This window comes from Lepidochelys olivacea (assembly GCF_965140295.1).
Source record: "Lepidochelys olivacea isolate rLepOli2 genome assembly, chromosome: 6".
Taxonomy (NCBI): Eukaryota; Metazoa; Chordata; order Testudines; family Cheloniidae; genus Lepidochelys; species Lepidochelys olivacea.
In genome coordinates this window covers 28,147,002-28,170,319 of record NC_140416.1, presented here as the reverse complement: position 1 = coordinate 28,170,319, position 23,318 = coordinate 28,147,002, and the positions used below count along the sequence as shown (strand labels likewise).

General features: G+C 38.7%; 1 protein-coding gene across 1 annotated transcript in view; it reads left to right on the top strand.

Moving 5' to 3' along the window:
- INSC (INSC spindle orientation adaptor protein) overlaps positions 1–23,318 on the top strand; it is a 219,093-nt gene that overhangs the window by 126,017 nt on the left and 69,758 nt on the right. The window contains exons 7-8 of the mRNA XM_084632660.1: positions 3,432–3,545; positions 16,551–16,676. Coding sequence (XP_084488786.1) covers positions 3,432–3,545; positions 16,551–16,676 — 240 coding nt within the window. The remainder of the gene's footprint in view (positions 1–3,431; positions 3,546–16,550; positions 16,677–23,318) is intronic.

Genomic DNA, 23,318 nt, shown 5'->3' with positions numbered 1-23,318 from the left:
AGAACTGCCAACTCAAACAGCATCTCTCTGTCCTGATTAACGTTACTGTGACGTTACACCCCATATTCTTCATAGAAATATGGTTATGATATGAATATGGCCTAAGATATATTTTATGCAAGATGGGTCTTGTAAGGTATCATTGGAAAGGTTATGATTTACTGAATGTGATTATCCAATTTGAATTCATGTATAATTTCTGTATCTAAAGTTAGAAATATTGACTATGTAACAATTACAAATGGGTGTGTACTTGGGGGAATGCTCACCAGACAGTAAGCAATCATCCTGGATAAGCCATTAAGGAGAACCATAGAACTGTGCAGATACTAATCTCTCTCCTTCCAGAGAAGTGTCCTGGGACATACTTGTCACCTGGTATTAAACACCATGTTGGACTTCTAGTAATTTCCCACTAAAAGGCGGGGGAGGTCAAGACTGGGAAACAAAAGATTCCCGCCTTATGTAAATCTTATTTAAGGCTGGGGAGTAGGTTGATCTGGACTCTCTCTTCACTGCCTTCCCAACCAAGAAGAAAGACTGCTAAAAGTACCTGAAGAGACAAAGGAACTAAGCTGAGGGAAAGGTAAGGGCTGAGTTCAGACTGAGACAGAGGAGTCTAGTCTGTAAAGAGAAATAACTGGAAATCTAAGCTACAGAAACTCTGCATCCTGCCTTAAGTCAACATTTAGGGTGAGAAATTACATTTTGCAATGTGTTTCTTTAGTGAATCAAGTTTAGTTTTGCGTGTTTTGTTTTATTTGCTTAGTAATCTGCTTTGTTCTGTTTGCTATCTCTTATAATCACTTAAAATTTACCTTTAATAGTTAATACACTTATTTCTTGTTTATAACAACCCAGTTTGTGCAATTTATAACTGTGTGTAGGGGGAGAAGTTGTACATATCTCTCTTCACATTGAGGGAGAGGGCAAATTTTTATGAGCTTGGGATGTGCAGATCTTTCTATATAGTGCAAGACAATATTATCCTGGGTGTACTTTCCAGAGGGACGCCACGCTGGGCAAATTCCTCACTGAACCTTCCCATAGAGAAGTGTTTGCAGCCTCTGTGTGATTCTACAGCCGGTGCTCCCTACGTACGTACGTGTGTGTGTGTGTGCATGCAGCTAGGGAGCCTGATTCAGCAAAACAGGGAGAGGGAGCTCAGGCTAGAGGAGCAGGAGGGCTGAGTGAAATCCCAGTGCATCACGTGGCATCCCAGAAGGGGGGTCCAACCCGTCACAGTTGCCATGGATTGTGAGGATTTTACCCCTGTCTGGATAAATGTTAAAATGTAAAACAATAGGTTCTGTGGCTTTCTAAGAAGACTTTTTGGGCAGTGGTGCTAAAAGTTAAAGACAGAAATACAGCCTGTTGAAGAGAAGAGGACTGAATTTTGGCTCATAAGCTTATAAGTGGGGATTTTTTTCTGCACTTCTTCCAAAGATATGAGAAAAATAAAGATAGACTCATAGATATTAATGTCAGAAGGGACCATTATGATCATCTAGTCTGACCTCCTGCACAATGCAGGCCACAGAATCTCACCCACCCACTCCTGCAATAAACTTCTCACCTATGTCTGAGCTATTGAACTCCTCAAATCGTGGTTTAAAGACTTCGAGGTGCAGAGAATCGTCCAGCAAGTGACCCGTGCTCTACGCTGCAGAGGAAGACGAAAAACCCCCAGGGCCTCTGCCAATCTGCCCTGGAGGAAAATTCCTTCCCGACCTCAAATATGGCGATCAGCTGAACCCTGAGCATGTGGGCAAGATTCACCAGCCAGATACCCAGGAAAGAATTCTCTGTAGTAACTCAGATCCCATCCCATCACAGGCCATTGGGCCTATTTACCAGGAATAGTTAAAGATCAATTAATTGCCAGAATCATGTTATCCCATCATACCATCTCCTCCATAAACTTATCGAGTTTAATCTTGAAGCCAGATAGGTCTTTTGCCCCCACTGCTTCCCTTGGAAGGCTATTCCAGAGCTTCATTCCTCTGATGTTTAGAAACCTTTGTCTAATTTCAAGTCTAAACTTCCCGATGGCCAGTTTATATCCATTTCTTCTTGTGTCCACATTGGTACTGAGCTTAAATAATTCCTCTCCCTCTCCGGTATTTATCCCTCTGATATTTTATACAGACCAATCATATCTCCCCTCAACCTTCTTTTGGTTAGGCTAAACAAGCCAAGCTCCTTGAGGCTCCTTTCATAACACAGGTTTTCCATTCCTCGGGTCATCCTAGTAGCCCTTCTCTGTACCTGTTCCAGTTTGAATTCATCCTTCTTAACCATGGGAGACCAGAACTGCACACAGTATTCCAGGTGAGGTCTCACCAGTGCCTTGTCTAACGGTACTAACACCTCCTTATCACTACTGGAAATACCTCGCCTGATGCATCCAAAGATTGCATTAGCTTTTTTCACGGCCATATCACATTGGCGGCTCATAATCATCTCCAATACTCCAAGGTCCTTCTCCTCCTCTATTACTTCTAATTGATGCATCCCTAGCTTATAACTAAAATTCTTGTTATTAATCCCTAAATGCATGACCATACACTTCTCACTATTAAATTTCATCCTATTACTATTACTCCAGTTTACAAGGTCATCCAAATACATAGCTTCTCTTTCTTAAAAGCTGTATTTCTTCTTTGTAATGATAACATGCACTGGTGGAGAGAACAACATTAGATCTAGCATCATGGAGCCTCTCCTCTTCTAACAATCCCCTTAATCTGTGCAAATGCAGTGGTACACATGCAAAACCAAGATAACGATTTTAAAAGAAAATATGCATTTAATCAATTACATTTACTGGCGACTTAATCAGTGTTTTTTCTGTCACAAGGCCATGCACTGACTATGATACTTCCTCTATAGTTTGAGGGTCGTTAATAGATCTTAGCAGAATCCTATAATAGAACTGTGGAAACTAGAAGAGGAAAAGGCCTGTTAGGTCAGTAGTCTGCAGCATTACTCTGGTGTAAAAATAGGAGATTCATAGCATTATGTCAGTTTTGAGCTAGGCAAATTAATCACCCTTTGCAAATCATAGAATAATTCCATGCTAAATCAAATAATGTTCTCCCAAATAATTGCAGTGCTCTTTGTTCAGTATTTTAAACGTTGTTATTTTCTTAATAGAGATCTCTATATAAAGAGGTGTAGGGGCAAATTCTACCCTCAGTTACATCTATGCAGTTGAAATAAGTATGGTAACCCAGTGTTAACAAGGGCAGAATTTGGCCCATACAATGTCTTTTTCTCTCTCTCTCCCTTCACTGTGTGATTAGTAACTTTGAAACTGGTTAAACTGACTAGATTCAGTTACTCCAACCTAAAAGAAAAAACACAGCTATCCCCCCTTGATTCTTTTCATTGGAAGTAACTGGTGTTTATTATCTTTTTGTGTTGCACAGAATCTTGTGAGACAAATAAATTCATCAGATAATATATATATTACCGAATCATCTACCAGTGGTTTATTCAGCCTTACCCAAGAGGGTGCTCAATTGTGCCGCATCATAGCTAAGGTAAGGTGCACACAAATTCATTCAATGTAGAGTTAACTGGCTTTTTTTTTTTTTTATAGTTGAAGTGGTCCAGAGGTTTCCCAAGTGTTGGAGGTGCAATGCTGGGGAAGCTACTTCCTGTTCAGAGAGGAATCCAGTAGTAAACCTAGAACTGGATTAATTACCATGTATTATGGGAATGGTTGGTTTAGAGTTACTAATTGGACATTTATGATAAACATACTGTACAGGTTGTAATATGAAATTCTATAGTGCAGCAGGCTGGAACTTTTTATTTCAGCTAATCCAGTTTAATGAAAAAATAAATTTTTACTTTAAGAAACCATGTTTTCCTTTTTTTAATTTAAAAATATCAAAAGAGACGGACATACAGGGGAGTGGCAGCTGGGTGGAGGATGGCACAGATGCTGTTGCATTGCAGGTGTCATGGAACATGTGACCCTATCTCAGTACTGACATTTTAAGTGTAATTGTGGTGTTCGTAATGTAGCTATTTATGTAGAGGTTGAATTTTTCATGAGGCGCTAATTCAATATTTTCCCCCTTAAATTTCCATCTGTGCAGCTAGAAGAGCTGAATGGTAATGGTGGAATTCTAAACCCTCCTGAAATAGGCCATGATTCAGTCTGAACACAAATAGAACACAGCATGTTTGTTAAGGGGATAATTACATCACATCACTGTATTATGATGACAACGCAGAAGAACCGGCCTTACTGGAACCCAGCCTTGTTATTGGTGCATGAATTGGATAGAGAGGGCTGGCTGCTTTCCTGTATGGCTAACCTTTTGTCGTCTATTCTCTAGGGATAGGCTTTTGATGAGTTACGGGTTGTTATGGGCTTCTTAATAGTGTACGCTCCCATCCTCACCACCCCAAACACTGTGTACTAGGCATCAGAGTGACCGCTGTAATTTCTAACCTACTGTCCACTGGAATTTTATGCTTCAGTGAAAACTACCCTTATTTTACTCCAGAACAGCGTTTTGAAAATTCACTTTGTGCCATTCAAAAATCATATGCCATATACAACCCCAGTCTGTACACAACATCTATTGATATCAGCGGGAATTCTGCCATGAATTGAAGGATATCTGAGAATAAAGGAGTCTGTTGTTCCCTTGATATTCAGGCCTAGCACCTATTAATATTTATGAAACTTACATGGACATGGACAAGAGGAGAATGGACCATTCACGTTTCTAGTTTCCTTACCATTTCTAAATCTGCAACTAGCTGTGGATATCTTAAATTTATTATGTGTTTTGCTTAGCTATTTAATTCCACAAGCCATTACAAGAATAAATCCAGGCATTTTTGTAGTAAATTATCTTTTGCCCATTGACAACACTTAAATTTCAATTGGATCAAGACATTATTTCTTATCAGATATAAAAGGAGCATCATGTTCTTTTGAGACATATTGATTGATAAAACTCTGAATTTCTGGATGGATGTATGAATTTAACTGACACTCTGTAGGAATTTAACTGATCATCATTTTCAACAGGAAAGGGCAGTAGACGCATGAAGAATTCATTTTTATCTGTCAGTCATTTTAGCAGCTTTTAGAAACATTTAGCATCAATAAAGAGTAGGCTTAAAACATTTTGTTTATGTTTTTAAAACTGAAGATGCATTGTAAGGTATAGGCAGTTAAACTCTACTTGAAGTCCCAAAAGGAGTTTCAAGGAAGAGTGCTAGTTTATGACTAGAGTGAAGACAGTATGCTGTCAAAAGAACTAAAAACCTGTATTTATAAATTTGTTTTCAAATCTAAAAGAAAATAATAACCCCAGGAGAAGATATATCTTTTAAGAGACTCATGGCCGAATAAATAATACATGAACACCAAAAGAGTTTGTGTGACTTCAAATTAAAGTAAAAACAACAATTACTAGTTTAGTCTATCAATGAAAGTGGAGGCTTGCCCATTGTATGTTGGTATCCTATGCTATTTGTATAATTTAATTGATGTCAATTTCTCTAACATACATTTTCAGGATCTGTATAAATATTGGCAAACCATGAACAAGTAACATAGGGTTTGATCCAAAGCCCACTGATGTCAATGAAAATACTTCCAGTAGGTTGGGCACTAATAGAGTTTACAAAAAAACAGTTTTATTTTGTTAGCCTCATTGCAGTTCATTTTCCCTTACAACCTAGTATAATATACTTATCTTGTACCACTTAATAAACTTTCTTTAAATCCTCAAGTTAAACATTTAACTCAATAGCTCTGCAAAATACCAAGAAGAACAAGTGTGCTACTATATTTATATGATTATTGAGCAGCATCTTTACTTTAAAATGTAATGGAGAGTAGTATCCCCCCTGCTCTGCTCCTGGAAATTGGCAAAGATGCATCTGCATAGAGCCCAGTGGAGGGAGGAAAACAACCCATTTTATGCAGAATGGCTTTTTCGTACAAAGAGGATTCTATTGGCATGTAATAATACTAACACCTAACTCTCATATAGCACTTTTCATCAGCAAATCTCAAAGTGATTCACAATTTTTAATGTATTTATCCTCGCAACACAGCACTGTGAGGAAGGGAAGTATTGTTATCCCCATTTTTACAGATAGAGAACTAAGGGCTTGTCTTCACTTACAGAGGATCAACACTGTGGTGATTTAGTGGGTCTAGTGAAGACCCGCTAAATCGACTGCTGATCGCTCTCCTATCGACTCTGGTACTCCACTGTAACGAGAAGCATAAGGTAAGTTGACGGGAGAGTTTCTCCCGTCGACCCAGTGCAGTGTAGACACCGCAGTAAGTCACCCAAGGTATGTCGACTCCAGCTACATTATTTAAGTAGCCGGAGTTGTATAACTTAGGTCAACTTAGGCCCATAGTGTAGACCTGCCCTAAGTTAAGGCACAGAAAGGCTAAATAACCTACCCAAAGACACAGGAAGTCTGAGATAGATTTTGAGGGTGCAAGGATCCTTACATCTACTCTAAATGAGCAGCCAAGTATTCTCTCAATGTGAGGGAATCCCCAGCTGATACAAGCCAGCATAGCAAATGACATGATCTTCTCTTTCACTTCCTGAGGCAGGAATTGTACTGGGAGTGGGAGAAGATGTTTCATGGGCTGAAGCACACTGTGCTCTATAGATTGTTACTGTTATAATGGCCTCTCAGGAGATTTATAAGCTGGCGCAAGTGCCTCTTTAGGCCTCTAGCCAGTCCCGGGATTATGGAGCAGAAAGGTGGCTTAAAACCACCTTTGCCTTCTGTCTCCTTGTTAATGAGACCTTTAAGGTTTTCTACGGTGCTTCTGGAAATTCTGCTGTCATTTAGCTGCCTCAGTTCAGTCTGCTATAACTAGAGATTGTTTCTCTAATGAACGTTGCAGAGCGTATTAGAACTTAAGTGATTACCTGCAGCTATCAATATTGGTTATACAAGGGATAAGAGGGCAAAGTATGTCACAGCTTTATAGAGGAAAATCTGCACACTCTAAAATGCAGCCATTTGGCTGGGTTTCAAATGCAACCCAACATCTGTATATGTTACTGTGATGTATTCAATTAATTACTCAGTCCAATGCTTGTCCATCCTTTAAGGAAGCAGAACCATTAGTATGGCCTGATCTAAAAATCCATAGTTGAAATGTTGCCAAGTTTGTTTTGGTAACCTATCAAATTATTTAGAGCTCTCCTGTAGACAGCATTAATTGCATATTGGGTTTGGGTTTAATGTTATCAAAATAAACATTTGTTTAAAAAGTCCAGTCTTATATCTACAATTGTGAAAAGAAATGCGAACAAGATGATGCAGGTGCATTTAGTATAATGTTACAAACATGTACATTGTGGGCTGATGTGGTGTGACTCAGCAGTTACTTCCACTAGTGCAAAATGGCTGTAAAATGATGATCTTCAGTTTTGGTAGCATTTGACACCCAATTTGCACTGGTGTAAAAGACTACACAAGGTGCAGGGCAGTAGTGAATCGGGCCCTGTGTATGTTCACTTTAAAAAAAAAGGTGTCATGAATGTCCCCTAATATATAGTAAATACGAATACCATATACATTTTTAAACCGCCACATGCACACAAATACGTGCACATGTATAAAAAGGGCTAAAGTGCCATGTAAGAAAATAAAATGCTAGTTTACCAAAAGGTAAGATAGATCTATAGTGAAAATAATATTTCTCACATAGTTGTTTGTGTTTTTAAATGGATTCACTTTGGCTTTATTTGCAACCCTTTGTGTGCTATTTACTACTATAAATACTCATGGAAAAACGATTTTTAAGCTTTTGTGTTTGAATACTCTCAGAAAGCAAGCCATGGACATGACTGAATATTTCAAATAGTGAAGAAAGTAGAGAAAATCTCTGTGTGTTTGCATAAATGCTGTGACTAGAAAAGTAAGCAAAACTGGTCAAATAGTTTTTCACTGATCTCTATTTCCAATGGTAAGATGATGATGATCTTGAACCTGCTCAGGTGGACAGAAGGGGAGATGTGTGTGAGAGAGAGAGAGAGAGTCTTTCCTCCACTCCTTATTATTATTATTTTTGCCTTTCTGCAGAGGCAAACCACAGACCAAGTACTTTCACTTCCTGAATGCAAGGACAGTACAAGTTTGTTACTGACACTAGAATGAGACTTAGCACATGGTTCCACATTGGCCAGCAGAACTTTACCAGTGAAGGTCAGAGGAGAACATGTATCATCCTGTAGAAAGGTGGCAGAGCTCCCATTCTAGTTTCTAATCCCCAGAGCTCTAAGAGACATTCTGAGGCAGCCAGAATGCTTCCTGGGACTCCCACTGATTCCCTCTAACAAAGGCCCAAGACTATACAGACTCCATATAAAAAAGAATCTCCATCTACCACTGAAGTGAAGGCACACTGGGGAGTGAAATGCCACAACTGTTTAACAGCACACTGCAACAACACACAAACCACAGGGGAGCTGAAGGCAGGTAGAGTGTTATTACCATGGCCAGAATGTTAGGTTGAGTGCTATGGAATCTTTAATTTCATGAAGGTCAGGGCCTCCGCAAACAATTACAGCAGCCCCTTACATGATGCTCATCCTTGGTTCAAAGAATATTGACTCAGAGGGAAACCACCTAATGTTATCACCACTGCCTACAGTACCCTGGGCTTTTTTTTTTTTTTTTGTGGAGGGGTGGGGGGAGTCTCTCATTAAAGTACTTTTCATGGACAAGCCACCTTGGGTAATGACAAGAATATAACCTGTAGCAGTGTGGCTAGCCACATTGGTAGCCTCAGTGAACATAGACACACAAAGATGCATCTTCATCTGTGCTTGGGAAGGAGTGTTAGACATTCTGATGGGTCTGATTTTTCAGATGTTCTCAGCACCCCCATTTCCCCTTGACTTAACTGGAATTGTGTGAGAGCAGCATTTGTGAAAGCCAGTCCCTAAACTGTTGAACTGTGAGGGAGATTTTATAAGGGTGAATAACTGATCCATGTGCTGTTCACTTTGCTAAGAGCAGAGTTTTTCTATGAAACACAAACAGCTTTATGCTGTAATTACAAATACACCTAAATAATAAATATTAATTCTAGCAAACAAATGACTTTTGCTAATACCAAATATCCCTACAAAATGCATGCATGAATCCAGCCTGTACAGTGTTGTCATGCTGACTCATCTGGAGTCTAATCTTGCCCCCAGTAAAGTTTAATGGCAAATGTCCTATTAACATCAATGGGTGCAATTTTAGGACAGAGCTGCCAACATGGTTCAGGCTAGATGTGGATCAAGTCCCTAACTCCATGTTGTCACTCAAAGCATACAAGATGTTGATATTAAAGGTAAACAATACACACTGCAACAGATTATCCCTGTCTTGTGTTGGTAGGCAGGATGTAGAGAGTACAAAGAATATTTCCCTGCACAGTTCCAATGGGAAGGCTAGAACTTTTTAAAATTGAAACAAGACTTTACTTTTGTCTGTCTGTTTGTCTGTTCTTTGGGAGAGGCAGACAGGGAGCAGTTATGCTGTGAGAAGCTTGGGCCAGGTATGAAAAATCCTCAGTGCCGTACCTAGAAACAACTCATTTGAAACCCCAGACATGTAAGTAAATCAGGGAATGTCTAGAAAGATGCGATTAAGTTTATTCCTTTTATTTCTTCATGGCTTGTGGATTCCTTTGTGTTAACTTCAGGTGCTTTAGTTTTGCTTGTAACCTTTAAGCTGGACCTCAAAAGAGCTATTCTTGATCCTTGTAGTTGGTTTTTTTTTTAAAATCTAGCAAAAGCCTGAGTTCCCAGATGTATTTTCTTCTTTTTTTTAATTAATAAAATTTACCTTTTTTTAAGAAAAGAATTGGTTTTTTGTGACATAAAAGGTTTGTGCACATGTTTAATTAGCTGGTGGCAACAGCTGATTCCTTTTTTTTTTCTTTCTCAGCTCTTCCCTGGACGGCGGGTGAAAGGCTTTAGGAAAGGAAGGAATTTCCAAGTGCGCCTTCCTGGGTTCTCAAAGGGGTTTTGCCCTTAGGGGGTAGCAGCATCTGCCAATCCAAGGTCAGAGAAAAGCTGTAACCTTGGGAGTTTAATACAAGCCTGGAGTGGCAAGTATTAATTTTTAGAGTCCTTGCAGGCCTCCACCTTCTGCACTCAAAGTGCCAGAATGGGGAATCAGCCTTGACACCACACCTCTGTGGGGGTCTGCTCTGGCCCTCTCCACCAGCTTCTCTGCTGGCTGCTTGCCACGTCTCTCCACCAGTTGCCCTGCTAGCCACTTGACATGCCTCTCCACCAGCTACCCGCTCATCAAGATGTCTTCAGGGCTCCCACACACACTTAACACAGCTCTTGGTGAGTTCAGCTCTCAGTGATTTCAGCTGCTCGTGGGAGAACCTCACTGCTGGTTTACCATGGGCAGTCTCTTGCAATAGAGACGCTGTCCCAAAGTAGGTCTAATACTTAGACCTAGGTGTCAGTGATTTCAGCTCTGCAGCATGTAACAAGACTCTCAATAGAGTCTAAATTAGCTTTTTTATTAAACCATGGAAAGAGGAAGGATCAAATAGTGTCTGGGACTCTTAAACGGGGCCCACACCGCCAGGTACACATACCTGTCTCCACCATCTCACAACTCATTGGTCTTTGGAACCCAGTCTAGCGCATGCTGTTCAGTTGAGGGTCAGTCCCTCCATTGGGGTATGCCAGGTACAGTTCTGCTGCCCTCGGTTCACATAAGAAGGGTAGCAACCCTTTATTACGCCTGCCCCAATAATAAGGAGACTGGGGATCCAACACCAGCCACAAGTGATCATTTGGGCAAGCAGTCCCATCATGCTGAGCACCTAGGCAGGGTGGGTGTGTCCATGCAAACGAGATCGGCTACTGAAGTCTTTTCCCACACCTCACCACTAGATATCAGGGGAGAACTCATCCAGACTCTGCTTACAAGTGCAATCTGAATGACTGGTAGAAACTGGCAACAACATGAGAGGCTTAATTTGTCCTAAATTGGTATTTGAGCTCCACTCTGTGGTGTCCATAAAACAATGTTAAAATGCCTTATTTGAGCAAACATGGAACTGTCAAATGGGTCAGAAGCATCCTTTCAAATGGCTTCTTTACCATTGTGCGACCCCAGGGTTGAGTCTGAGGAAAAAGTGGTTTGTCTAAGGTCAGAAGGTTCTTTACCCACTCACTTATGGCTAATATTTATATGGCAGTAGCACAATTCGTGCCAAATATGTTCCAAACAGTGAAGTAGAAACGTTCCCTTTCTCAAAGAACCTTTAGATGTTGCCAACTTAATGTTTCTTCTTTGAAAAAAATGTGGATAGTGGATGCATCACCCAGTTGTATCATTATTTCTCCCATGCACTACAACTTATTGGGCCTGATTCTCTGTCACCCTGCATCTTGTTTAGTCACTTACACCAGTGCACAGTGAGCACACACCAGATCAGAATAGCAGTATTTTTATGTCTCTTTTGTATTCACTGTGCAGTGGCATAAGTGACTTTTTGAGGTGCAGGGCAAAAGGAACCTGGAAATGAGTCCACGATTTCCTTCAGTAGCAAGGTGAAAATTGATGTATTTTTTTGTGAAATCTCAGCACCACACACACACACAAACCCCTCAGATATTGATGTTTCACGTTAGCCCTATTTCAAGCCACTATTCACTGGTGAAAGCTAGCGTGGGGGGGGGAGGGATAGTAATTTATAATAAACAAACAAACACACAAAATTGTTCATGCAGCTTTTAGACTCATTTTCCCTGAGCATCAGAATCTACTATCTCCATCCCATGTCTGTGCCCTCTTCCCCCACCTCCATCTCTCCCCCATTTCAGGTTTCACAGATTATCTAAGAACTAGGGCATTAAAACCATGGTAAGGTTGTATGGCTAGTTGCATGAGGTTGATTTGTTTGATTCTTGGTGGAGTTTTTGTTCTTTTTTTTCAATATGTTACTTTGCTAAAGTTTAAAAGATTCTGAAATAAAAAAACCCCAAACTGAAAACCTATCTGGCCTGTTATTCCTGTTGAAGGCACATTATATTAATTAGAAACGAATAGTTTCAGTTTTTTGTGAAACCTAGAGTGTTCATGCCATTATGTCAGATTCTAAAACTGTGTGGTGGGAAAGAGTTATTCTTTTGACCCAGCCTGGCAGAAGATCAGTTGGGTCACTTTAGTGCTTACTCAGCAGTATTAAAAGTAGCATCTCTAAAGCAAATGAGAGACAGGGAGGGAGAAAGGAAGTCCTGTAAGGGGAAACCCTAGGAACAGATAAACTAGTTTTGTGTGTGGTGGTGTTATTCTGAATAAAGAAAAAGCCCAGGATTTGGCTGTAAGTTTTGGACAATAATCCATTTTGTGTGTATGTGTGTACATGTACATGCCATGGTGACAATGGGATGGAGACCCTACTAATGTGTATATACTTTTAAAAGCAAACAGAATTAAAGCAAGGGCCTGGCATAAGTTACTGGCTGTATCATTGTCTGGCCATTGCAGGGCTATTTTCACAAAATACTTCTCTTTATTACAGTATGTCTGTTATATTTTTGTTCCCTTGGACCTTCCATGTCAAGACTCATTAATCATGGAATGATCATTAAAAATCAGTCATTAGGCTTTGAGATCATAGGGAGACCTCAACAACCTGAGTTATAAATCTTACCCATGGAGTCTAGCACTTGTGGAAAATTGGTTTACGTGAAACAGATTGTTTCTAAATTAATTCTGCTTCATGACAGCTAAAAGAACCAACAAAAGCCAATAACAAATAAATAGTACATAAATAAAGGAAAAATACCACTCAAGAAACAGACTTGCTGTAAGTGAATCTAATTACCAGATGAACAATTAAGGGGTAATACTAATGGCTTGTGATTTAATACTGTGCTAATAGTCTCCTTACAAGAGAGAAATGCTAAGGGTGAAGCTGCCAGTACTGGGCTTGATATTCTAATTCAAGCCCCTTAATTATGCCCCAGAGTGCTCAGTCCCTACAGTACTCAGAGGAACTGAAGACAATATAAGATGCTATTCTGATTGCCGGAACATTTTGGTACATTTAGTTTGGCTCAGGTTTCAAGCAAGAATTTGGGTGGGAAAGGGGAAAGTGGGCTTAGATATGTCAGAAGCTCTTGGAAACAGGCACAGCTCTGTGAGCTCAACTTCCTTGTTTTCTCTGAATTAGTTCACACATCTCTAATTATTACGTATTTTAATCTCCATCAGGCTAAATCCTTCTATAATTAGTATTAAAGGTGCAGATACCTGTTCTTGCAAGATCCTGGGAAGTGCTGAGAGTCTTCAGCTCCCCTTGAAGTCAGGAGCAACTGAGAGCTTTTGGGTTTGGTGTTTGTTTATCTCAAACTTCAGTACAGAAGCAGAAATCTCCCTTTTTGGCTTTCCTAGATTCATTACTTATGATCAACACTTTACATCTCTTCAATCTCAATACAGCCCATAGCTATGAAACAAATAGATAGTATATCCTGCTGAGCAAGTTGTCGATAACTCACGTTCTGCCCATGTTAGACAAAAGCAGGATGGCTGTTATCACACAGAAAGCTTGCAATAAATGTGCCACCATTGTTTGGGAATTAGTTGTGTCATCCATTCTAAACATTCACTTATTAAGACTGAAGTACAGAAATACAGATCTTCAATAAAGAGCAATGTTCAGTGTGTCCTCTTTGTATCTGACAAACTGCAAGGACTTTAGAATCTGAAATAATCAAATGCCTGATTGCACTGGGGTTAGAAAAAGTGCAGTGCACTAACTCTACTGTATCTTTTTCATTGGTGTGTTTTGAGCTTAATTAATTAATATTTGAAAAGCATTTTTATATCCTTTGATGGAAGAAAGGTATTATTGAAACATAAAGTAATTTTGTTAGTATATTGCCTTCATTAATTTTAGAGATTCAGTAATGAGCTATGTGGTAGGTTTTGTGCTTCTGCTGTGTATATACTTTATATACGTTGTCATGATGATTGTAGGAGCAAATTCTGCTCTCAAATACATGCATACTACTTCCATTGATATCAGTGGAAATTACACATGCATAGCCAAAGGCACAGTATAAAATTTCTACCTTGATTTATTCAGAGCTCATCTTTCAAAATTCTGATGTTTTTTCAAGTAGTGTCACTTTGTTAGATTTAAGATACTCTAAACAAACTCTTCTACTGTTTGTATTGTTTTCATATATAGAGCCTGCAAAATCGTACAGTATTTTATTTTCATTCCAGAAATCAATGTTTGATTCATATTCATGCCATAACCCCCATGTCAATAAAGTTCTGTGTGTCACAGTATTTCTAGGCATCACAAGTAGTAAAAGAAGACAAAAATGAAAACAAAGAAAAAAACCACACCAAAAAGACAGTTCTGTGAAATTGAAAAATATCTTAATACGTGGACCTTTCAGGCGTATTTAGGAAGATGCCTGAGGATTTCTACCTTTACTGAATGTCATTTGGTTCATGTTTGATTATTTTTAATTAGTTCCTGGAATCTCCAAGTGCTTTAGGCTAAGCTCTTTCATCTATTGTCAACAAAAGAGAGAACACATTTCAAATGCTTCCATCTTGATTATCTTTGCTTTTACATAATTGAAGGCAATATGTAGTATAAGCACTGCCTTAACATTTGAAACAAATTAATAAAAATAGGATAAAAACATGGAAAGTGAGTGTGTGTCTGGATTTTTAAAATTTATATTTACATTTATTCCTCTTTATTAATGATGTCGTTCATTATGTCAACTATACACAGAAAAATGGAGAAACTCAGTCAAATTCTAAAGTGTTCAGAGTGCATGCATCTCCCACTGAAGTCAATTGGAGTTGTAGGTGCTCAGATTGTCTCAGGATTTGTCTCCAATTGAGGATTTATAAAGGGTAGGATTTAATAATACTTCTGACTAATTTTTAGGAATCAGTGAATGGATCAGCGTTTATCTCTTGAGTTTGCAACGTTATTCAGAGTCATATGGGATGTGACTCTTACTTGTTTTGTGATAGCACTTACAGACCCCAACCAAGAGCTGTACAAAATGTAGTCAGAAACACTCAACCTTATGTAAATAGACAAGACAGACAGAGTAGGAGAAAGGAGGTGTTAGTTTCCCATCAGCAAAATGGAGATACTAAGTCACAGAGGGAGTGAGTGACTTGCCCCAGGTCACACAAGCAAGTGTGTAACAGGACTGGGAAGTGAGCCTAGTTTCTCAAGTCCCAGTGCATGTAATCACAAGGTCAACCTTTTTCTCTTAAGCTTTTCTGTAGCAGCTCTCATTAGTCTCTATTTTAACAGAATGTCAGTATTTGATATTTTCATTAATATCCTTTTGGGATAGTTTCACCCCCTGTGTGTGTGTGTGTATCCACTTAGTGAGGAATGGACCAAGAGACTTGGGGAGAAGACTGACTGCACCAAAGCACCATCTGTATGTCTGAGAGATGATTATATACATGATTATGTTAGGGATGGGAAAACTTATTTAGGCAAAGTAAGATCTAGCTTTGCCCAATGCCCAACCGGAACCCAGATCTTTGTTCGGGTTTACATAATTTCATCAGAGTCTTCCCCAGATCCAATCACTCCTCAAGTGCAATCTTCCTTATGGATTCTGCTCCCCCTCACTTCTCTAACAGCTATCACCATTCCTAACTTTTTTTTTTCCTTTTTACTACTGCTCACACCCTTGCATGTGTTTAGATATTATGCAAGGATGTCTGTCTCCTTGCTGGACTTAATACTCTAGGTCTTCTCAGTCATTTGGGCCTCAGAATGAACAGCTTGCCTCTCATGTGAAATCCCAGAATTTGAAAGGTGGTGTTTACATTAATAGTAGTCCTTTGGAATAGTAGTGAAAAGTGCCATAATGTTATCTTTTTATAAAGGCAAAATTGGATATGTTTTAAGGATGATCACTTGTATGGATACACACATACATAAATCTCTAATGCATCCCTGTAACATTTTGGCAACATATGAGGCCAATAATGGTGTGTGTGTGTGTGTGAGTGAGAGTGAGAGAGAGAGAAAGAGAGAGAGAGAGAGACTCAGAAATTTGGAAGATTGTAAAGTATTTGCAGTGGGTTTCTTATTTTTCCCCTAAAACCAATATTTACTGGCAGAACCTCTTCTTTCCCCAGCTAAATTTTTCAAGCTAATATTGCTACCACCCCAAGACTGGAAATTCTAATGATAATTCTGTGTATAATTTTCACTTGTATGACAAGTTTAATTAAAATGGTGTTTGTAAATGGTAAAAGTCAATAGTTTAAGCACACCTCCCGCTGAGGCTACATTACTCTTTCATCTCCTAATTTATAAGCACTAATCAATTTGACTCCTCTGTGCAATCTTAACACCTTTTTTGTTGTTGTGGCAGTAGTTAATTTGGAGAAATTACTGAAAAAACATTTATTATCCCTGATCTTTCAAAAAGAACAATGAAGTGCAAAGTCGTCATTAGTGTTGTTGATCTGTGTTTGCTTTCCTCTTACAGGAAGGAGGTGTTGTTGCTCTCTTTAAGATCTGCCGCCAGGATTGTTTCAGGTGCCTTTATCCCCAGACTCTCAGAACACTGGCATCTATATGCTGTGTGGAGGAAGGGATTCACCAGCTGGAAAAGGTATTGTTACTTCAATGCTCCTTACAGTGATTGTTCAACAAGAACAGTGGAGTCCAATCATTAATCTCATCTAGTAATTGGTAACTTGGGAATGTGTTTGGATTCAGTTCAGGCTTGTGTTTGATACCCTGCTTGGTGATGAGCTCAATTTTCCCACACTGAGCACATCTTCAATGTTTACACTATTAGTTTCAGCAATAACATTATCCCATTCAATTGTCTGTACAAATGATCTGTCTAAGTAGGGATAATTTCCATAAGGCAAGTAGATGCATTGATGGCTGTGTCAAGAAATTATTGAAGTAATTACCTCTGAACTTGCTAAAGTCTTTGTTTAGAAATCTCCATATTCCAAATAACCCAAATCCTTGAAATGTGGAGAGCTTTAAACATGTTTAAGCCCTTTTTTCTGACATCCCTGCAAAGCACCTCTGTAGTAATGAGGTGACATATAAGGGGTATAATTGTATTAGTATAGAGACAAATATAATAGCTGAATGTTAGGAAGAGGCACCAATAAGCAATAAGTCATGTCATAAGACCATTTTAACACTGATAGCTGACATGAAAACATTATCCCGCAAAATTATTTGGACTGCTTATACTTTAATCCACCATCACCCACAAAAGTACACTTCTATATTTAGGAAAATGAGCACTTCTACCAGTCACTAAATCATGATCTCATCCTTTGTGTTTCATAAAACACTCATCTTCTACAGTTGAATAATGTGCCTCTTCAAGTTAATGATAAATGATTTCACTGCTACTTTACATTGACATGTCTTGTAATTTACTGCCCAGAACTCAAGCAAAGTATGACAGCACATCTGCAGCAAAAATTAAATCTGTAAGCCTAGGTTTAATGAAGATGATAACTTCTCACATTTTTGTTGAAATAAGTGTTAGTTCAGACTAACAAAGGAAGAAGTCTCAAGAGTTCACCCATTACGTTTGTAATAATCGTGGCAACAAAACTGCTAGAGGGGAAACAACCTGTTAGATCTAGTTTAGGCCATTCCCTGGCAAAGTCAGGATGTAGTCCCTTGATATAGGACATACCAAATATTAAGATGACATTGCAGAAGTCCAAGAAGAAGCAGTTGTCCTTGTGCTTATATGTCTATGGGCTGATTGTAATGGGGAGGGGAGGTGGGAAGGACAAGTTTGGACAAAATCAACTCTCTGCTGGGGTTTGACTATTTTTAACTGAGATCTTTACCATTGGATTCACCAGCTCATTTGTCAATTGGGCCTTCACTCCCTAAATCTGCACCTTCTCAGGATCTGTGCCTTGTCCATTAAGGGCCAGAGTTGAGATGTTTCGTTTCCTCCGTCTGGCTAAACGGAATTTAGGTTCGTGACAAGAACATTCAATTGTTAGTGATGTAATGTGTGGCAGAGGCAGCTGGTTTTTTTGTTTTTTTGTTTTTTTCCCTGAGGAGAAAGAAGCGAGGTGTAGCTGGAAAAGGGAGAAGCTAAAGAAAAGTAAGACAACTAAACAAATGTTTAATGGAGACTAAAGGGGATAGATCTACAATAATGATTATTTAGGCGGATATGATTTAATGAGGAAACAGAAGAGTTAATTCATGCTGATAGTGGAAAAATAGGACTGCTACGAGGAGAGCATACTTGGGTGATAGTGAATTTGAGTCATATTTGAGGGAGCTTAGGAAATTGGAAACGAAAAAGAAAACGACAGACCCCTATACCAGAGGTTCTCAACGTTTTTCTTTCTTTCTGAGATCCTCCCCAAACATGCTATAAAAATTCCACGGCCCACCTGTGCCACAATAACTGGTTTTATGCATATAAAAGCCAGGGCCAGAGTTAAGGGGTAGCAATCTGGGAAATTGTCTAGGGCCCTATACCACAGGGGCACCATTAAGCTAAGTTGCTCAGGCTTCTGCTTCAGCCCCAGGTGGCGGGGCTGAGGGCCTCAGGCTTCAACTCCATGCAGTGGGACTCCGGCTTTCTGCCCTGGGCCCCAGCAAGTCTAACACCGGTCCTGCTTGGCAGCCTGCCTGAAACCTGCTTGCAGCCCCCCAAGGTGCCCCAGATCCCTGGTTGAGAACCACTACTCTATACTAACCTTAAAACAGCCATCTATCTCTCTATCAGCTAGAATTTTGTGGCTGTTGAGGATGTGTATATGTTTATGGATTTAGTAAACTGTTCCTGTAGGGAGGAATGTTTCACATATCAGAAAGAAGAGGGAGAAATTCAAAACAAAGTAATATTGAACTGAAAAATGGAAACACTTCGTTTCAATTTTCAAAAAAAAAAAAATTTCCAGCTAAAACAGTTCAGTGCAATGGACAGGATTTTTGCAAAGCATTTTGGTGTTGCCAAATTTGCATTTTTTCTGTGGAAAAAATGTTTTGGCTGAAAAAAGTTGCCCAGCTCTAGTTGGGATTTAAACTTGCTGTTCTGTGCATCATCATCATCAGACCATAGGAAGGAGGCCATTTAACACCAGAAGGAGAGCATTAGAACTTCAGCCCACTTTGATACTGTACTTTTAATGCAGAAAATTCATTAAAACTGAAGATGTATTGTATCCAAAACAATTTGGATTGGATAATTCAAGACAAAATAACATTATTTGACAATTAGGCTTCAAACCCATTAATGCTTGTAAAGAACCACCTAATGGAATATTTAGTGGGGAGCTGAGCTAACAGGGAATGGTATACTCATGGAAACAATTATAGGGCTTAGTAACTGGAGACGTTAGAAATATTTTCTTTTATTTCTCCAATTTCATGCATCCTCACAAATTCAGTGGTAGAATAAGCGTGTCTGGGCTGATGTAAATGCTATTAAAGTAGGGAAACCACCAAGACAGTGTGGTGGTGTTTACAGAAGCAATGGGAGTACACTTTAGTCTGATGTTTTTCATGGATTTTAAAATATTTGAACACTCAAGTAGCATAATTACATTATAAAGAAATTCTAACATGAATGAAGCTATAATGAGGACATAGAACAGGTACTCTATGGGAGATGGGGACGAAGGTTAAACTAACCTTGGTCAATGTTCTGTATGGAGAACTGTTTGTGAATACAGCCTTACCTCTTCTGATATGTATTTGATGCAGATGTCTAATGACAAACCCCTAGGAAGCGGGAGAAGAGTTTTGGACAAGACCATACTGTACATGTGATATGTGGGGAACAGTATGAATACTGGGATCACTCATAGTGTCCTTTTAAAATTCAGAGGACAATGATGTGCTTTCTTCAGCTAGGTTCCTCCATAAGGAGGATTATCTAAGGGAAAGAACGGTGCAGAATTATAATGTTTGGTCTGTGTAATGGCATGCAAAAATGTATGATGTTTAGTTTCCTTCCTTTTCACAATTCAAAGTTTGCTTTATACAAAGTGTAGTTAAAATGGGCGTTTTCACAATGAAGATGTGAAAAAAATGTGTTTCTACATGTTTTCATTGTGAAGCCATCTTGCTTGGACAATGAGCCTCGTTTCATTTAAGATATTCATATAACACGGAGGATTCTTTGCCTAAATGGGCTATTTAACTTCATAATGAAACACTTGAGCCCTGATCTTGCAATGGCTTCCACTCATGCAGCCCCCTGCGCTACATTAATGTCAAAGGGATTCTGTGTCTGCATAGCTTGTTTATAAGGATCGGGGTCTAAGGCATGATTCTTTTGTACTTGTACATTTTTGCAGTAAAAATGCAACACTTACATCAAGACTCAATTGTGTGATCCTTAGTCAAAACTCCCATTGGAGGAAAAGATCTGCAGGATCAGGCCACAAATGTAATTAATATAATTAATACCTATCCTGTGTGAAGCATTAAATAATGCATTTAAAGGCTGCAACTCTCCATGGATCTAGAACTGAGGCAACTGCAACAAAAACAAATGATCTTCACAAATATTCATTCAAACAGCTGCCCAAATATTAACATTGACCAGTACATATTTGTTTTAAATATTTAAAACGGCCCATGGAGCCAAACACCTGGAATCTATTCATTAAAATGGAAGTGATTCCAGAAAGAGGCTGATGACAACACTTGCTACTTTGATAAAGCATTTGCACAAGGTGGGGTGTACGTACAAAGCTTTTTAATATTGTACATTATGTACAATTGCCCATTTATGAGCTGTAAATTGCTATGAGTCCCTCAGTGAAAACACATTATTTTAAATGGTGAATTACTGCAAAAAGATAAGTTTAAGAATGGGAAAACAACTGTGAACTGAAACTTTTTTTGTGAAACTGAAATAACTTTGCAAAACCCCTTTAAATGTCAGGAAAAATCTTAACATTTAATATTATGTAGGGACCCTGCCTTGGAAAGACAGAAGCACATTATAACTTTACACATGGGTAGTAATCTTTGCAGGACTAGAATATTGTCCAGCAGGTTAGACAAAATAGAAGAGTTTTTAACAATGGTCGTTTTATATGGGGGTAGGACTGTGTGAAATGTTTGCTGCAGAACCTGAAACCATGAATTTGTACATATTTTTGAGCTACTGAATGCTTATTTATTGATTTTGAAACAACTTCAAACTTGGTTTTGACTGAGTGTTGTTTTGAGTTTCAGATTATTAAAGCCAAATACAGGTGGTTTGACCCCAGTGAAGAAAAACTTTGCATGAATCCTTGTCAGTTAACCCCCCCGAGTTTTACATAGTTCTAGTGAGAGGCAGAAATTGGAGATTAACTTTGAAAGTTTGGATGTGAAGATCTATGTGACTTGCTGTGGAGAATAAACACCCAATTAAGTTGATGAAGGCTGTGCCCAATGAAGTCAATGGCAAAGGACTGGCCCAACAGCGAGTCAATACTTTAGCTTTTCATTCCTTAATTTTTTGTAAATAAGTCTGAGTTGTCCTCACTAGAACTCGTCACGAAAATCAGAGATTAGATAAAGAATACTCTTGACACTTATTTCAGTTTAAACATAAAGACTAGCTCCATCTAGCTAAGGTACAGTAAAAAGTTGGCAACCCTAGGAAATGATTTTTATTATAAGCGAGCAGTGGCTTGCTACATTACTACTGGCAATGAGCAAATCTCATACAATTCAAAGGTTTGTTTCAAACCATCTGTAGTTTCAGATGCTTATTCAGACACCTTGGATCTGTTATAGTGGGCTAGAAATCTTATGAGAATGGGCTTCCTTATGAAATTTCTGTTATTCTACTTGGGCAATAAGAACCTTTAAGGTGATATTTCAGCATTTTCATTTTAAATTTGTATCAGAAGGAGAAAAGAGAGACGTGCCTAAAAGGGATATAACCGCTAAATTACTTTTTTTCCAAACTTAAAAAAAATTATGTTCAAAAGATGGGCAACAATTCAGTTTTACTCCAAGTAGGTCACCCATTTTAAATTAGGAAGAGGGAAGGTGAGCTACATTGTTTTTAAGAAAGAAGGCTTTAAAATTAGATATTAATTCATAGAGATGTAGAGAAGCTTCCAAAATATGCATGAAATTCACTCCTATAGCTCGTTAAGAAACAACCCTTTGTTCTATTTCTTATGCATATACAGATGTCAGAATGTTATAATTGGTCTCAATTTTTCATGGGTCATCTTGACAAATATTTTCACATCATTGTCCATTTTGCAAAGTAGAGATCAGTGTTCACGCTTAAAAATGGTATTTTGGTGAAAGCAAAACTTTGGGAAAGTGCATGAATGGGAACATAACTTCTTTAAAGAGAAAAATACTTTCCTTAAGAATGTTTAAAAGACAGAATGCATTAGTTTATGGGCCAACTGCATATTGGGTTACTTTAGAGAAAGGGGATTTAATCCACACATTCTCTTCATAACCTAATGAATGCCCTCTGGCTAAAATGTCATCTCAGATTGTATTTTCTATTTCTAGTTTGCACATTGTTCTTTATTTTGCAGCAAATAGGGCTGACATGGCATTGGCCCCATTTCCTTAGCTCGGTCGGTTGATAGCTGGGCTTTGTAATAATTTTTGATGAAGTTACGAATAATAATTAGGAGCAGATAAAGACACTTCTGTTCATCTAATCATGAGTGAGGAGAATGACCTCTTCTGTGAAAATGAGACAAGCTCAAACAATTCAAACAGTTCGCTTACACTTTGTCCTTTCCATCTAGAGCTGGTAAATAAATGTCACAGTTGCCATTGTTTAATTTTATAGGTCACCGAGAAGATTGTTGTAGCAACAAAATGGCAGACGAACATTAAGCAATAGTTAGGGGGAATAATGTTTCCAAAAGCTGCGTGGCAGCCAGGCAAATCTATTTCAACATCTGAGTTCATGGCACAATTAGATAATGTAAAGTTCTAGACTCGCAGATCTGATTTATAGGAGTGTGCTTCTCAATAAGGCCGTTTTAATTAATTGGCAGTGAAAAATGTGCTGGCTTTGGCAAATTCCATCTTTGTCAAAGCCCCAGCAAAATTCATTAAATCCTGTCTAAGAGTGACTCCAGGGATTGCCGTTTTTCCTTTTGGCTTCATACACGTTATTTGGTGGCTACACTTTTATCTTGTGATTACATGACTATCTGTGCATTATTAGTATATTCATCTCCATTCAACAAGTTTTCATGCAAGAACAATAGGACTGTTTAAGTAACTGCAAAGTTTGTGTTGTACTTAGAGTATG